We start from the raw sequence: 18836 nt of genomic DNA on the forward strand, positions 1-18836 counted from the left end.
TTCTTTGCTACCAGTACAGATATCATTTGTTTTTTTATGAATTTCTTTCCTTACAATTAAACTGTATAAACAATGCATGCACTGTATATTCATAGAAAAGAAACAGCTCTAATGATGTAAGAGTTTTACATGAACAGTTATAGGAGAACAGCAATTTGTTTTGGTGCTTAAAAGTACAATTATTTTTCTGTCCTAGACTAAGCACAAGTCTGGTAGCAGAGTAAATGTAACTTCCAAGAGCTTTAAGAGAACATTAGGAATGAAGACCATTGTGTACATGTTTTGAACATTCATTATTTCAAGGGAATACACATTATATTTTGACACATGCAAGCTCTTACCAAGTGCATGAGATAGCTGATACTGCCAGCCCTGTTCCCCTCCTTGCAGTGATGCCCCGAAGCACCCCAGAGCAGGGCTCTCCAACATGTGTGGCCCCTAAAACCAGCATTAACCCTGCTTGAAGTGCTTCACCCTGCCTGCTGTATCACAGCTTGTCTGCAGTGCTTTGGCTAATCAACACTTTGGTGGGTGGCTGGTAGGAAACCACAAGACTGGCAGAAATACAGTATTTCTCTAAATAAAAGCTATTTTAGTTTTCCTCCATGCAGTCTACAGCTGGGGAGGAAAGGAGAATGAGCGCAGCAGGAAGTCATGGTAGACCAAGAGACTGAAACACAATCTCTCCCTCATCTGCTCTTGAGCCACACAACACTACAGCCTCACCTCTGGGAAACGACAGTATGTCTGTCTGATAGACTGATATACATCATAGAATCATAGAATGGTTTGGGTTGGAAGGGACTTAAAGATCATCTAGTTCCAATCCCCGCCACAGGCAGGGACACCTTCCACTAGACCAGATTGCTCAAAGCCCCATCCAACCTGGCCTTGAACACTGCCAGGGACGGGGCAGCCACAGCTTCTCTAGGCAACCTGTTCCAGTGCCTCACCACCCTCATAGCAAAGAACTTCTTCCTAATATCTAATAGATCTACCCTCTTTCAGTTTAAAGCCATTCCCCCTTGTTCTGTCATGGTATGTAAAACAAAACCCTGTGAGAAATAAATAAATGTAATTATTACCATTATGGCATGTAAATTAAAAGTAATTTCTGTAAGTCCAAAACAAGCACCTGAGAAAAGAGGAGAGACTTGCAGGGAAAGTGATGCAAACCTTGCCTTACAAAGCAGTGCCTGATGACCCCTTCTTACACCAGCAAAATCATTCCACGCCAACTGCAAAATATATCTCTTGACCAATTCCATGAGAAGATTTCTTAAGAAACTAACAAAATGGCCCCTGGTGGCAAGTTCAATATGTGCACCGGAGAGACAAAATGCCCCAGTTTGTCACTGCGGATCACAGGACCAGTCTCAGTTCTAATGTTAAACCCCAGTGTTCCCACAGCCGATCCTCGGACGCTGCGCACCTATGTGACAGCACCTGCAGATTTGTTGTGGTGCAATGTTGGTTTTTTGTGGGCTATGGAAAACCATATGAAAATTAAGGGAGATTTGTCTTAAACTGAATGTTTTAAATTAACCGCTGATTTAACTGGTTTAAATTATTTTAAAAATGCTTCCTGATCTATAGTTCAAAGAGAATTGCAGCTCCATTGTAGGACGTGGAGTTTGGAGCAGTTTGGAGTGTGGGAGCAGCTGTGATAGAGGCTTATTTCAACTTCAGCTGGCAGCGCTCTGCGCAGCTCCAGGATTTGTCTCTAATCATGCAGAGCCTGATTCTCGCTCCTGCACTCAGGAAATCTGAATGAATGAGCTGGCAACTACAGTGACTTCTTATTTCCACCACTATGAGGATGAACCACTTGCACTTGCAACTGAGTGCAGCTCTCCATGGGAGCCCACACTGTAATTATGAAGAAATTGAAAGGTCTCTGTGATAAGATCACCTGAAAATAAAGCTTTTAAATCACTGGTCTCAGTAACAAATTTATCTAACGTTGTTGCATTGGATGTAATTGAATTATTAGGAGAAGATTAACAAAATCCTGCAAGAACAATTTGACTGTCATGATTACTCCTCCTACTCCTGCCAATGAATAATATCTGTAATATAATGCCAGGAAATAATCGTCAGAAAAGGGAAATACCACTGACTGGAGAATGTTTGGCTTTAGAAGCTCAGGAGTTTAAATGAAAGTTAAGTCCTTCCATTAAGAACTTGCTTTCATTCACTTCAGTGTTATACAGGGGCCATCAATTACAGGAAATTTTTCCAAACTTGTGGGTAACTATGGATTTCTGTTTGTATTGGTAAATCTCATGTAAAATTACCCGCTACCTCTGTAACTCCCACTGACATCTAGGAATGATTGACTTGGTTTCTGAGACAGCTTTGGAACAGAGTAGAGACACAGTTCAGATTATGTGTCTTTCACATGGTGTGATAAGTGCATAAGACCATGTTCCTGTATATAATGACTATATGATTCCTGTGTCCTATGTATATGGTGCCACAGATCCAAAAACTCACTCGACATCGACTATGTTATTTCATAAAATCAGGGGGGTGAAGACATAAGATTATAAGACCAAAGTGCTACTGAGATTTAAATAAAAAACGTGAGTCCTGGCTCTACCACCTGTGCATTCCCCATTGGAGGAGTTTTTGCCTTGTTTTGAATGCTAGCCCTCCTCAGGCAGCTGGGCAGCAACACTCTCCATCTTGATCTCACAGGCTTAAGTCCAGCATCCCTTCTGAGTCACACTGATGTAGCTGGAATGTGAGAAAAGAGAACCTATGTAATGGGATCCCAGCTCTCCAAAATCTCTTTTCTCATATTGTTTAGTCAGAATAAAGAGATCAGAGCTAAACATATCTGGCAATATGAATATAGGAGAACCAAATGGTAAGTGAAAAACATTCTAAACTCAACTCTTTGATGAACAATCTGACATGTCCTGAAGACACATCACAGTTTATAATCACCAGAAGACACCACTTACACCTTGAGTTCCCAGTCCTTGTTGGCTTCTGGAACAACTCCCTGCCAGTTGCAGATCTCGACAATTGGCTCCAGGTTATATGCACAAAAGTGTATACTGAAAGGATAAAATGGGTTCTCCCTGAGGAGTGTGCTGGGGCAAGCAGGTCATAAGCACTACTTGTATACTACTGTCTCTGAGGATGCAGCCTGCACAGCTTTATGGCTACCATTCCTGCCTAAATGGTATCCCCTATTCCCAAGCAAGGGTTTTCCAGAGGGTAGGTATATTTTAGTCATGCCTTCTGTCCCAATGGTGCGGAAGGTGGGAGATGCTGTGGCAAGCAGCAGACTCACCTGCTCTTGTCCACCAGTGGCTCTATGAGGCTGATTTGTACAGAGTGGCATTAATAGGACTGAAGACATTTCCCACAGAGTCTAACAGCCATTTTTTGCACTGAAATGTGAAGGGAAGATCACGAACAGAAAATTATCTCTGTATCTTTACCCATACAGAAATAGTCTTTGTTTCCAAGCAGCATTTGCAATATATCTATATAGCTGTTTCTATATAAAATTTACCTTCTGGAGTCAGGCTACTAGCATTATTTTGACTCAGTTAGGCCTCCAAGGCAGGATTTCCATTATTATGGAGATGAACTGCCTTTAATGACTGCAATAATATAATTATACCCCAGGGCAGAATTTCTAATAACAGAATTGCACAGTTCTCAACCACCAGTAAGAGATACCTTAAGGGCATGGTATTCATTAGGGGCGCACTACACACTACCTCAGCCTCCAGAGGAGAATATGAAACCTAAACCAATAAAGCTCTTTTTTTCCATGGTAGCCTCTGCTCTCTGGGCAAACACTGAACAACACACTTAGTTTTGCCTCCTGGACAGCAGTAGCCTCCAGAGAAAGAGTCCTGGTAGCAAATCTGATGCACACTATTTCTGCCTCCAGCAAGGAGTCCCTAACATTACACTCTATCGGAAAAGTCACACAAGCCCCAGGAGAAATGCTCGAGTGATTGCCATGGTAGCCATTGGGCTGTACGTCAGAATTCAAAGCAAGGACTGACACGTTAACATTGCTTTTAACTCCACCTGGAATTGGAAGGATCATCTATATTGATTAACCTTCAGATGATCAAATTCAGTTCAGAGAGGTATCCAGATGTTCAGGTGCCTCTCTGAAACTTGAATTAATTTAAGTTTCATCTCCCACGCCTGTCTAAAAGTTCTGTTTTCTGCCTTAGATGAAGAGATTTCAGCAACAGCTTTTCTTGGCATCTTTCTTCCTGCATTTCAACATTTTTTTCTTTCAACAGCCAAGAAAGTTCCTGTCTGAAGCCCACACATAAGTGTGGGTGTAGGGAGGTACTAGGACTGGACTCCCAGTCAGAGCTGCTGTCCCCTGGGACAGCAGGAAGGAGATAATATTTCAGCAACCAAAGAAATCAGAAATACAGGAACGTTAAGCACTTGGTCTCTTCTGCCTCTGAAGTCAGATGGTGCTGATGAAAAATGCCACAATCATACAAGACAATATAATTTCCTAATTGTCTCCAGGTACAGACTGCAAGAATGGTTAATAAAGGCAGTGGCAAGGATTCAACACCCTCATTCCCATGAGGGACACAACCAACTGCGTGTAAGAACTAAACAGGTCCAACTGCCAAACCGACAGCACACTGTTCATTAAGACATTTTGCCAGATAGGCTCCTCTGGATGATCTGGCTGGTGGAAAAACCCCTGGGCTGAAGTAGCTGAAAATTTCACACCTGCTTGGGCACATTTCACGTCTGATTTCCCATTCAGGGCTTGGTGCCCAGGTGGGTGACTCTGGGTCCTGGCGCAGCATGCTCGGGAGGAGGAGCGCGGCACTGAGCCTGCTGCTGCCACGAGCACCAACACTTCAGCCTTGCTGCAGATTGCATTTGAGCTCAACACTGTGCTGCTCAGAGCACTGTGTTGTACTCACAGCCTGTCCTCTCAGAGTCTGCCTGGGCACAGGGGCTGTGGCCAGCAAGATATGTGCTATTTAGCAAGTGTTAATGACTATAACCGCCTCTTAACTAAGTGCCTCAGGAGAAGGTTGGTCAGGAAAACACAGTAGGTACTGGCTTACGCTACTTACACAGATGTGAGCACCCTTCAGTGTGTGGACTCCCTCATGTCTACCATGGTGGGACTTTAGGTGACAGGATTTCACTGAGCGGAAATAGCAGTGTCTCCTTTTCCAGTTGCTTAGTATCAAAAAGCTTTGCAGAAACCTGCTATTTTTGAGGTATATCTCTTCCTCTTCTAATCTTGGTGGAAACTAGCTGAAACATCCACAGCCAGTTCAAATAACCAGTTCAAAAGTTATTTGGAAGTAAGCACACAGGCAACCTGAGCTCCTGCCCAGCATTATGCTACTAGCACATGAGCTACATTCCCTTGGGAAATCAGAAGCCAGGGATTTCTGCTGTATTAATGCATTCAATTTTTAGGTAAGTTTGCAGGTGAGAGAGTAGTGCTAAAAAAAAATAAAAATCACTTTGAGTCAGTAATGTACAGCAGTGACCAAGCAAGAAACAGAGTGCTCATATTCCTTTCCTTTCCTAAGCCCTTGCTAAATAAACTAATGCTTCCTTTCCCACTGCTAAATTAAAATGAGAAGAAAGAACTGTGCTGTGCCTAGGAGAACAGCATCAGAGAAAACAGCACATTTCAGTTATGGACTGTGCCAGCAAGGATGGGAGGCACTCCAAAACTCCCAGTATTTAGTATTTCTCATCCTTTGCACAACCTCCACCAGAAGAGCAAGTTATTTCAGTTTTAAAAATCAGTATACCTTGATCTATTATAACTTTGACCTCTCACAGCTTTGCACCCTGGCTGCTAGAGGAAGTTCTGTGTAATTGATCACTCAACTCTTTATCCCAAGAGGTAAGTCAAATGGTCCATAGCCAACAGCTTTGTAAAGACCAGGTAACAGGAGCTAAGTAAGTAAGAAATAGATTGTTAATTATTTTACTCATCTGGCTCTAAATGAACTATAGCTTTCTGCATACTCGTATACATCACCATAGCATATATTTCAATGTACATTACAGGCAGACAGGTTGAATGGAGCAAAACTACTTTCCAAGAATGGCTCCAACAGGTTTAAGATTTTAAAAGTAACAATTTCCTGGAATTTCTGAATTTTGGACTTTTATTAATAGGACAGGATTTTTCCCATCAATCCCAGTGGCACACCATATTTTAAGGACTGTAAAGGACAGCTCTCTTGGTCCCGTTCTCACACACTATGCAAGCGGGACAGGTAACAACTCCACTTCTACAGAGTCATCAAGAAATCACTGCAAAACCATGCATGGGAATTTGAAAGGCAGGATCCTGCTTCCTACTAATGCTCTCCTTTGGAATTAAAAAACAAACAAACAAAAAAAACCCCCATAAATAAGAAATGTCCTGGCTAGTCTGAAAAAGCCATCTCCAAGTCAGGTGTTAGGATTGCAAAGTTAATTACTGCCAAATAATTCCTGTCTGTGGGACACTGAGTGATGTGCCACAGCAGTGTAATTTGTAGTGGGGAGTTTTATCACCTGGGAATTATCTTTTTTTTTTTTTTTTTAATAGTGGCTATTGAGAGCAATGCAGAAGCAAAATATTTGCTTTTTAGAATGTATCTTTATCAGCTTCTTGGCAGGGATGCTTTAATAGCACACAGAGACTGGGATGAACACAATGAGAATAGAAATCTCACCCCCAGCTCCTTGAGATTGAACACTAGCTGTTTTCCCATTTATTTGCAAGTCAATTTTGAGAAGCTATTAATGACAAATTTAGCTTTCATTGCTGAAAGTCCCTGGGTTGGAGCAGGCTAATGAAAGAAATGGTTAGTTTAAGACATTACCTCTCATTTTCTTTTAGGATGTCTCTTCCTTTCTTCCAAGAATAAGTAGGTTTGGGGGAAGCTTTCGGCTTACACTCAATGATTACTTCACCACCCACTTTAACAAGAGTTAACTTTTTCAAAAGTGTTTTGGAAAAGTCTGGGCTGACGGCTGAAAGAAAAAAAAAACCCCACAAACAGACACATCAGCATTACCTCTGGAACAAACAAAGTCAGGCTATTTTGAACATTACAATATTCTAGGGCTGTTTCTCACCTGCAATTCCTAAATGATCTGACTTTATGAACTGTGCATGTACAGATGGGGCAAACAGATGCCGGAATGCTTCAACACTTTGTTTAGAAACAAACAGTTGAGCTACAAACCTCAGAAACCAGTAACCTTGGCTGGCAGCAGACACTTGGTGTCATGCACATCTAATTTGGGGCAGCACCCCTAAGAACTACGCATGCATAAACTGTATAATGTATCCTCATTTTGTGTTGTAACAGCATGGTCATCATTTCCAGAAAAGATGACGTTTTTATGTTTTATGTTCAGAATTGTTGCATAAACTGAGTTTTTTATTTTAATGCTATAAAGGTGGGAGACCTTGACATGGCCGGGTACTGAATCAAGCAAAGCGGGGCAAGACTTAACTAAGCACCACGGTACAATATATTCTCAAACAATCTTTTTTAGCCCCTCCAGGTACACTCTTCTGTTCTGTGAAAAACAGTCAGATATTCACTGAAGCAACAACCAAAGCCCTGCAGACAGTCTGCAGCCTGGCTGTAAGGCAGGCCAGAGAGGGAGGAGATGGCTTGGCTTCTGATTCCTGCCTCAAAGGATTTTTAATGATTTATTTGATGGGACCTGACGGCAGGCAGAGCTTTGAGGCGGCTGCCCCTAGACTGACTCTTGTAGTAAACTCTCCAAAGACAACCAGATTTTATTTATATTCAGGAGGAAAATTAATTTTTTCAATACAGAAAGCTCAAAGCAAACAGGTGAGGCAGCTCAAGGGTTTTATGAACAACTTTTGCTTTGCTCGTTACATCTTTACTGACAGGAGCTTGCAACAAACTCTCTCCAGTCCCCTCTAATTCTCTCCATCCTCTTTCCTAGCTGCATGCCTGCACCGTCTCTGTATCCCCTGAGCTAGCAGCATTTTCCTCAACTTACTTTCTTGCTGCACCCTGGGAGGTTAAAGTTTAGATGACCATGCACTGCATCTGCTTGATGTTCCATAAAATGATCTAAGTCTTACCTGAAGCAGCTGGGAGACAAAAACGTGCTGTGTGATATAGAAAGCAAATTCATTTTTCTTAGTGCATCTCATCTGCCTCAATTCTTTTGGATATATAAAACATAATTCTACATTGATAATGGGATAGTCGTTATGATCGAATAGATCTCGTCTTCTACTTTCATTAATCAGAGTTCACTACTATATGAGCTGTCTTGTCTGCTATTTCTAATCACAGATGACTGACTTCATTTTAGCATAGAGGAAGACATGTATGTTGTTAAAGACTATAAAAGAGCCATCTGAAAACCAACAGCAGCTATGTAAAATGCTTCAAAATTAAAGGAGCCATCCTAAGGACAACTTCCCACCAATGCACTCAGAAACAGACGGATTATTATTTATATTGTATTATCATAATTGTTACATCATGACTTCTGGAAATAATGTCTTAGATGATTGTCCAAAAATTATGAGCAAATAAATTTTTGAATAATCCTGTTATTTCTGTGTAATGAACAGTTTAGACCATGTTTTTTCCAAGTCATTTGCTACTTCCTGCTTGGTCCTGTGTGAAGTAGAGGAGCTGCACGATACGGGTTTTATTCTCTGATGTTCAAAATGTTGTCATCTAACATTTAGAAACTCCAGGCTCAGTTCTCAGCACTAGCACAGGTTCCGTGTGACACTTTGGGGGTAAAACATTTGATTTCTTCACACCTTGTTTGCAAAATGAGGATTTTAATGATTTTTTTTTTTTCACTATAGGCCCACCTTTTTTCTTCTTATTTTAATTATTTCTTTTTTTTTTTTTTAAACATTAAGCCTCAAAATTCTTTAAGGTGATGACTGCATCTTACTATACATTTTTACAATGCCCAGCACAACAGGATCCTGGTTTTACCTGAAGATTCCAGGCAATATAATCGGCAACAATAATAGAGAAGAATCTCTCTGAGAAAAGTTCTGTTTGTAATTTTCTTTTTTTACTTAATTTTGCTGTAAGTCTCACTTCTTATTAGTGGTGTTTAATCATTTTAAGTGCTTAACGTCAGAATCTTTTAAAATAACCATTTTTATACTCAGAAAGATCTGCTTAAAAGCTAACGCTTCTCAGTGAGAGCTCGGAATATTGACCTCCTTTGAAAACTCCAGTGAAAAGGAAAACATGCTGTTTTTCCTTAAAAATATGCCAAATTAAATCACAGATCCATAGGAATTAATCTGCAGCACACCATTCTGGTATTTTTCATATGACATGCAGAAGCAAGACTGAATAACCCAAATGAGAAGTCAGTCAAATACAAGTTATCTGGCAGGTTCTTAGGAGAAAGCACTCCAAAGTCTTTGCTTTTTATTCAGACACAAGCTTGGCCCCTGGGTACTGCTGGGCATGGGGAGGCCCAGGAAGTACCCACCAGCAAGGGCTAAGACTCTGTCTTCTGAGTAGATCTGCCTTCCTCCTAAATGCTCATTTTTATCAGGATTTTGAATAGACAGGAAGAGCACCCAGTGGCTTTATTTTGATTTCTTTCATGCAGTAACACATCCAGTATATCTTAGCACTCTGAAGTCTAATTTATTGAGCATTATTGTACTTTTCTTGAACAGCAGTGCTGACAATCTTTCAAATGATTTTTTTTTCTATGCAGGCATCTATCAGTGCTGATAAAAAATGACTTATAATTGAAAATGCCATAATCAGAAAAGACCTTATGCTTTTATTCTTCAAGATAAAGCAGGGAATGATGCTATTGAACATTCACTTTGAAAACAACTAAACCACTGTTTTGTAATCATGAATTCTATTTAACCCTTTGAAACTACAAATCTATGCTGACATACTGGTTTCTAGGCCTGTTGCTCGTACAAGAGCAACGTTTGTGAATGAGGTACCTACTTGCAGGACAGCCGTGGCTGGCAGGAACCTCTGCAGATGGTCCCATCCTACCCCTGCTCAAGCAGAGGCAGCTACAGTGTGCTGCCCGGGGCCATCTCCATTTGGGCGTTGAGCATCTCCAAAGATGGAGATGCCACAATTTCTCTGGGCAACCTGTTCTAGCATTCAACCCACCTCACAGTAAACTTTTTCTGATGTTTAAATGGCGTTTCCTGTGTTTCAGTTTGTGCCCATTGCTTCTTGTCCTAGCGCTCAGCACCAATGAGAATAGCCTGGCTCTATCATCTCTACTCCCTCCCATCAGGTATTTAACCACCTGGATCCACAGGAGCTTCTCCAGGTATTAACTGGGACAAGTAGAGTAGGTCTACACAAAACAGGTGGGACAGAAGCTGTTCTTGGCGAGGGTTTGGGACAGGAGCATTATGACTGGCATTAGAATGAGGAAGGGTCTATTCAGACTTTGCTGCTTTTGGGAGGTTTGCAACATTCAGGAAAGTACACTTACCTATGACACTCAGTTCTGCACTGGCAAAAATGATACCGTGCCTGTTTTCTGCTACACACTGATACATGCCGGCATCCAAGAGGCTGACGTTTGTTATTGTGAGCGAGCCCTGCTCTAGCTGAACTCTGCCCTGTAGGAAACAGTAAAACATATAAAAAAGTAAATAAGATCTGTTGTTAGAACATAAACCCAGCAGTGGTTGTGCTGTATTTTACACCTAGATGGACAAAAAAAGAGTAACAGTAATGGGAAGAATTCACATGCTCTGATCTATTTGTTTGCCAGCTAAATTTATATTAGGTTAGATACTAAATGGTAAAACCAATACAGCAGTTGGTAAATGCAATTTAAATTGGAGGACTTTCCCTTGACCTCTCAGTGATTTAATACCCAAACCATTTAGATTAATGTCCCTTTAAAGTAGATAAACTTGAATCAAAAAATGCACTTTTGTTCTATAGTGGCATATCACAGCCAACTGTATTCTTTAAAACATTTAAAACAATGGTATTATGAGTATATATGGCAACGAAGGCTAGTAAGACTGGTTGCCATCTTAGCTAGCGCAGAGAGGAATACTTAAAACCCTCTACAGTTTACTGAAAACAATATAGATGCTAATAATTTAATGATCCTTTACTTTGTATCAGCCACTAATGTGGTTTAAGTACAAGACCATCTGCTAGTGACCAGCGTGAAGCAAGTAAAATTAGTGTATGGAACAAAAGATCAGGGTATCATTTGTCAGCCTAAGGATATGGAGCTTGTGTTATCAATTTTAATAAGTACAGCAAAGTGTTCCCTCCCTCCCCAGGAGTTTCACCATTTTAAAAAACAGTAATATAAAGAGCTATTGGCTTTCTACTTGGCTGTAGGGCAGAAATTTAATGTTTGAGCAATCTTTATCTGGGTTTGATCAAATCTGGGCTGCCATATTCTTTTACAATAAGTGAAGGGAAAAAAGTGCTGGCTACCATGAAAACAATGCTTTGGTCACTTGTTTTCCATTTGCAGTTATAACAGCAGGGATTAAAGCACTGAGTGATGACCCTCCAGTGAGAGGCTGAGCAGGCATGGTGGTGGGACAGGGTGCATTTCTCCAGTTCCTGTGCATCACCCTTCTTTAGACAGCTCTTTGTGTCCCTGGCAGTGGCAGGCCATGCTTCTGATCACCTGCACAGGGACACAGCTCAGCAGCAGCACGAACACCATTAAAGACCAGCAGAAACACTAAGGTTTCATTAGCAGCTGAAGTTCACCCAAAAATCATGCACTAAAAAAACCCAAAGAATCCAGGATGATAATTATCTGGCTGCAGGCACCATAGTCCCATTTGGCCACTCTCTCTTCTTCACAAGGGTCTCTCCACCCTTAGGTTTGCATCATGGATCCTTCATTTCAGGAAGGACCTTTGAACATAGAGCAGTCATGTGTCCTGCTTGTCACTAACAGCAGCTCTCCTGAAGCTATACAGAGGTGCCCACCAGGCATAGCAAGGAACTGCCTACACAGTGGGGAGATTTCAGAGCAATGCTCTCCTTTCTGTTTCCATTCCCAAAGTAATAAAACATACAGAGCTGAGAAAGCTGGCGGAGCACGAAAGGACTTGCAGAGCCTGTGACACTCCTCCTCAGCAAAGGGCTCTAGTGGTGCCTACCTGGGGCAGCAGCGGCTCACCATCCTTCAACCAGCGGTACGAGGGCTTCGGTCTCCCGCTTGCTCGGCATTCCCAGACGACACTTTCCTCTATGGCTGCATGTGCATCGCTGATTTTCTGAATCCAGCTGGGCTGAGCTGCAATGCAGAAGTAATGAATAAAGTGTTGTGGCTGTAACCAACAGCGTGCTCTCTGGGTGCAAGCAAGTGACCATTTCTTTCTTTATCAGCACATTTAAGAGTTGGATTTAATAACATGGTTAATAACTGCTAGGGACTATTTTTTTCCCCTGAGCCCACTTCTGCTTCTGAAGGTGGCACATGCAAGATCAGAACCTGATTTAATTTGATTTTTAATAAAAACACTTAATGAAAAACAGTAGCTTCAGAAATCCTGATCATCGTACAAAACCAAAGCAACAGTCCATGTGTTGCCCCTCTTGAATTAATGGCACTGTTAGACCCCTGGTCTTTCAAATAGAGCCATTTTCTTCTTTACGATCTATATGATTCAGGCTTCAAAGCTCTAAAACTTAGCATCCAACTTAAAAACTTGTAATTTAGTACTACCTCTGAAATCAAGGTTACTCCAGTAACTTAGGTCTGCATGGTTACAGGCACTACTTCAGGTCCAAATTCTCAGTCTTTTCTTACATCAGAGACATATCTACAAGTACCGCCACAGGAAGGTATTCCATGTGTATGAAAAAATCTCTGAACATAATACTTGTATTAATGACAGTGAACAAACCTAAAAAGTGCAAAAGCAGATATCGGAGATAGATATCTGCTTCTGGACTTTTTAGGTTTGTTCAGTGTCATTTGGTTAAAACTGGCACTGGCAGTTTTCAGACACTTATGAGATGATATTTTCAGTTGTTTCACATATTTTTATCAAAGTTTGTTGGCTTTTTTTTTTTATTATTATTACAGCTTAGGTTTAGCCAGACTGCACATGCAAATTCCACTAAAATTGCCACGTTTTTGGAGACTGTACAAAACCGCTGACTTCTTTATGTTACTTTCATAAACTCCATCCATCTAGATATACTTAAAATACTTTTCAGAAAGTCCCATTGAAAAGGTGAGCAAGTTCATATTTTTCTAATGGCATATGCCCTATTTTGGCATAAGAAAATATCAGACACTTAGAAGGAAGATATTACCAGCAGAGGTCTCCAAGAACCTGGTTAACACTTATTCTCATGTAACCAGATTAAAAAAATAATTAAGATTACTCAAAGACAGGTATCAGCTTTATATATCTCCTCTGGATAGGGACAGGATTCAGAGAAAGGTCTGAAAGGATAAATTAAAGAAGATCATATCAATATGGTAAGTTCAACATACACTTGGTATGACTACACTGAAAATATTGGTGTGTCTACCACGATGTGATGCTGGACACACACATTTGGAGATCAGAGTGGCTTTTAAAACTACGTTCAGGCTGCGATAGATGTGTGCATAATCCCACACCTACCACGCTACATACTGCTCTTCTCATGGTGCCTGCAAAGCACAGAAGAAAGCTGAAGAATTTTGCACAGCCTCTTAACTCCAAGGGACTTGCGAAAAAAGCAGAAAGGTGAACTGAATGTAATGACAATGCAGAAGCAAAAGAAGTAGCTGAAAAGGAGAGGCAAGCACTGTTTACTTCTCTGACTGCCCCTCCTGTCCCTGTAATACTTTAAGCTTGTTTATTATCTGTATCTAAAGAGATATGAAAGGGAAAGCTTTTAAATGTAGGAAGATGAAAGTCAGTTCTGTCATCTGAAGTAAGAACTTGAACAATTCCATCAAACTGAGACATGCTGCGCAATTGCAACGGGTTCAGTGGCTCAAGGACATTTGTAAATTACTCATTAATTTACATATTTACTATTCTAACAGCATCCAACTCATAATTTTGAAGAGAGTCTTATAATACCATAGAAGGAGCTCTATAAAACCACAGAGATCCATTTGCCTTTTTGGCAGTACTGAGTATTTTACTGATTTTCCACCTGAAACCAACCAAACAAAAAAACCGGACAAACCAACTGAAAGTAACCTGTAAAGCAAGAACACCCATGAAAGGTAAGGTCTGTGATGTAATGTGTAAGTGTATGCTACGTAAAAAGAAAGATAACTCTTGTGTGGGGAAGAAAGAAAATTCAGTATTTATCCTTATTCCAGGCAGACTCCCCCAAAGACGGAAAATTCTTGCTCACACAGTAAAAGACTTTACCTGTCCAGTCTTTCTCGGGTACTTTGCAGGCTGAACATCTGAGCTCCTGCCCTAAGTAACAGTGTTGAGACATCAACATGCAGCACTGGAAGCTGCCACCCCTGCTATTCATTTCACCCTTTCCTGCAGCACACATGAGATGCAGCCTTGCACCACGCGCTGCTCTTTACCCCTCCAGTTATTTTAACCGGTTAAGCTTTCTATCCTAAAGCCATTTATGATGCAGACAAATACAGAACGAGCATAATAGGTCAAAAAAAAAAAAAATCTCAGTGAAAACCAGAGGAGTCCTTTGTTTCACAGGAGCTTCGTTCTCTGCTGCTCTTTGGGAGAGTTTTCTAATTAGGTCAACCTCTCCTTTCAACAGTTCATTTCAGAGAATAGCAGGCACGCTCTTGACTTAATCTTGAGTAATACACAAGGGTTGGTTCATGCAGCAAATATGTTTGAGCCACCAAATGAGAGACGCCATAATATAATGAAATTTGACAGCCTCCCATTGGGGATAATACCAAGACACGGTAATACGACACAAGATTTCAAGCACGATAATTAAAGTAATTCAAAGAATGGTATGAAACCAGCTCCATGCTACAACATTTTCTGGCATAGCAATATTATTTGAGATAATGACAAGGTTTAATTTGTGACTGGTAGTAGTGTTCTACAAAGAAATCCTTCAGATCATTTCAGTGGTGCTGACCAAAGATGAATTCTTTCATACGAAAATGGTCTGGAACTATTTTGGGCCTACTTGGAGTACTTAGATATTAGTGGCTTTGGAAACATACTGGAGGAAAAATATGGTACTAAAGAAAAAAATTACATGGAAGCTGATTAAGAATTCATCTGAGTTGCAAGAAAAATTCATATGCTAAATCTATAAAGTGGAAGAAAAAGCTTAGAAATATAAGCATGACTCTTATATCAGGATAGGCTTAAAGAAAAATATCCCCCTCCTAGGAGATGAGAGCTGTCTGAATTTGTACTCAGGAGGGATGGAATTAAAATGATGGCAATAGTTAGAAAAAAAACTGTTTACCTTTGATCACCTTACAGTCTTCACCAACATAAAGTGGGACATTTTAAACCAGGTGACTAGGACAGTATGCTCAAATAAATTCTTACTTTTCTAAGACCAAAAAATCCAGAATGATTTTGTTTTTCATTGTAATAAACTGAAAGGCAAAAGTAGGCACTAGAAAGCTGGACCAGAAATCATGTCCTAAAAGGCATTTGGAAATGAAGTAACAGAGCTGGTGATGATGCATCACATCAGAAATGAGTAAAAAACCCAAAGAATTACGGGAACAATGTGAGAAATAAACCAGAAATAAATCTGTAGGACTTAGAAATTGTCTGTGAGTTCAAAACAACCAAAAAGACTAAAGCAAATGAGGTACTAATACATATACAGAATCCAATTCTCGGTCGGTGTATATTGATTTCAGTGTTCCTAAGCCAATTTATAGCAGCTGATGACCTAGCGCAGGCTGTGTAATTCATCATTAACGGCAGATGAAAGGCTGAATGACTTGTCCATTACTATATCTATTCTAAGGAGATTGAGACTGAGCCCAGGATCAGAAAACTCTAAAGACCAGAAAGCCAAGCGTAAGAAGCAAGAAAAACAGATGGGAAAAATAGATGAGTAATTATAAATAAAGAATGCAGCCAGTGTATAAGGTTTGTGCAGACAAGTGCATGCGTCATTCTGGTCCAAATGGGGATATAGCTTCTGTAAACAACCCCGTTATGTCCCTAATTTGTTATCCTTACCAACGATCCCAGGAATGTGAAACCAGACTTTAAATTACCACTTCTCCTTTTCTTTTCCTTTCCTCCTCCTAATTCCTCCATCCTGACCTATACTGCCAATTAAGGACTATTTGAAATCTATACAACCTCAAAGCTGTGCAAATCCTCCACAAAACTTGCTTGAATACTGCACCTCCATTCATCTCCATCTTTGGAAGGTTCACCACTCGAGCAGGATGCCTCCTTTCTGCCTCTCTGGAAGGCTAATCAACATGAAGCAGCCTGGGAGTTCTGCTTGGTACCAAAATATTAAATATCAGAGGAAAAGAAATAGAGGAACAATTTGAAGGCATTAGCCTAGCTGATAAAAATATTTAAATTGTCTCTACCTTTTACTCAGCTCCTGTTCCAGAAGCTATTCTGCACCATTACATGACTTTCTCCCCGGTTATGCTGGACACCAAAGGACCGTAGGTATTACAGGCCCATTCACAGAGACCAGTCCTCAGGGATTTAGTTACTTTTTATCTGCGATGCTCCAGACTGCAGCTACCCAGGGGAGTGAAGGAGGTGTGGGGTGATCTATGAGTAGACTTTACACTTCATTTCTCATGCCTATTTGTACTTTTGCTTCTCCTGCTGGAGAGCTATTTTCCAAGCCAAAATGATACTAATTTGAGCAGTTTTTCTGAATCTCCTAAAAACTGATTTCTCTATAAGCAGGTTGCCAGCAATCCACTGGAAAAGGAAAAGTGGAGGAGAAACATGTCTATTCTCTGTGCAGAAACCTGTTCCAGATGCAACAATTCCCTTGGGCAGCAACTTATTAAAAACTCAGAGTTATTCCCATCCCCAGTAAAGACTGAGAAGGCACATATTCCACTGGCAGGAGTCAAGACTCCGTCTGAGCAGTGATTTTCCCCAGGGTGAGTGTAACCAGCTGAGATTGGGCACTGCAACAGTTGCTCTGAAGGGCAACTGCCCATTTCTGGAAGGATGGATTTAGCTGTTGCCAAGTGTTTAAGTGGTGGTTAACCAAGAGTTAAATTGGCACAATATTCTGTGATAACACAGGATTTGAGAACTTTGAATAAAATGAACAGGGAGATGCTTGAGGGTGAGAAATCAATTGGCAATGTATCTGTATAACAGGTAGCAAACTGGGTTTTCTAGTGAGACATGTAAAATTGTAATTAATAATCATATATACTTGTCCTAATCATGTGAATTTTCTTGTGTTTTTATCAGTCCAGAAACTCATTTTATTTCAAGTGGCTTTGAATTTTCAGCAAATTATTTGTGATCTGGGACCTAAACTGAACAGAGACATACAACTGCCTGATTTTCACTTATGCAAATTTCCTTTTTAGTCCTCTAACCATAACGAAAAGCATAATACGATTTACATTTGAGGTTGTTTCATAGAGTGGCGTAAAGTGGCTTTTGCACAAATAAAACACAGGCCCAATGATGAAAGGGAGGCTCTTTTCACTGCAAAATTAAGGAGCCACATAAATTCCTGGTAGGACTTTGATTTGAGGAGTATTTAATCTGAAAAGCAGTCCAGCCAATTAAATGGTTTCTGCTGAATATCTTACAAAATGCTGCAAAGAACCGTAATTAGTTACAAATAAGCGCGTCTCTCTGCTAATGCCGATGCTGCTGCGCTGACACTTTTAGAAACTGTTTTAACTGCAAATTTTTCCTCCTTGCCTTGGCTTGCCAGCACAGTGCTGGGCAGGGAGCAGATGATGCCATGTAAGACAGTGTTGATCTGACTGGAAAGCCCAGTGCCACAGTGCATGTTTTTGGTCATAATTCTGGCAGCCAAACGCTCCCAGTGGTGGTGCAGCTCCTCAGCCTGTACTGGGGTGCCTGTTTCCAGCCCAGTAGCCCTATCTGCATGGCAGAGCAGCCTCTCCCAGTGCTGTTTTCTTTGTCCTCTCACAGCCAGCCCCATTTATCATGCTTGTACTTGGAGAGACAACTATTTTTGCTGTTTTCTGTTACTCAGACTCTATATGCTATTGGGGAGGGGGATATCAATATGTTGCATTGTCTCATCAGAGGGAGTCAATACAGGAAAGTGTAAACGCATGTTGAAGCAGAGCCCAAGGAGTAAGCACTGGCACGACCATCTCATTTCACATTTTGCATTAAAAAAAATACACTCATGTTTTTAAAAAGTCCAGGACAGCAATATGCTGGTGTGGTAGTACGGAGACCTTTGACAAGGATCAGCAGGGAGGGAACCCAGCCAAAGCACATCAGTGGAGCTGTAGAGAGCCAGTGAGGCTCTTGTCCATTGTGGGAAAGGCTCTGAGCACAGGGGTGAGCAGCCACAACAATGCCTTGAGTTTGTTGGGCTTGTGCATCTGACTGTTGCCTCTTGCTCCATGCTCAGGACAACCTTTGGGTTGCAACAATCTGACAAAATCTGACTCAAATGGCATCTAAACTTCACATGAATGAAACAACATCCACGATGCTAATAAACAAGCATCTCCTTGATGCTGGTTTTATGAACGAAAAGGCAATTTCTTTTTAAATTAGCCAGCTACTGTAATGTGTTTACTGTACTTCTGCCAAAAGAAAAAAAAAATGGTTGGCATTGCTTTTTGCTCAATAAATCTTGGCCTCACAGAGATTTATCAAATTTAAAATTTATGAGCAGCCAGATTAAAAATAGCATCAG

The 18836-nt window shown here is 40.8% G+C and overlaps 1 protein-coding gene across 2 annotated transcripts in view; it reads right to left on the minus strand.

Moving 5' to 3' along the window:
- Positions 1 to 18836, minus strand: part of CNTN4 (contactin 4) — a 332256-nt gene that overhangs the window by 51501 nt on the left and 261919 nt on the right. For both annotated transcript variants that reach the window (XM_030500859.1, XM_030500858.2), the window contains exons 10-12: positions 12155 to 12291; positions 10498 to 10627; positions 6861 to 7011 (exon numbers count right to left, since the gene is read on the minus strand). In XM_030500859.1, the coding sequence (XP_030356719.1) occupies positions 6861 to 7011; positions 10498 to 10627; positions 12155 to 12291 (418 nt within the window). The remainder of the gene's footprint in view (positions 1 to 6860; positions 7012 to 10497; positions 10628 to 12154; positions 12292 to 18836) is intronic.

The sequence above is a fragment of the Strigops habroptila genome, chromosome 11, assembly GCF_004027225.2.
Source record: "Strigops habroptila isolate Jane chromosome 11, bStrHab1.2.pri, whole genome shotgun sequence".
NCBI classification, from domain to species: Eukaryota; Metazoa; Chordata; class Aves; order Psittaciformes; family Psittacidae; genus Strigops; species Strigops habroptila.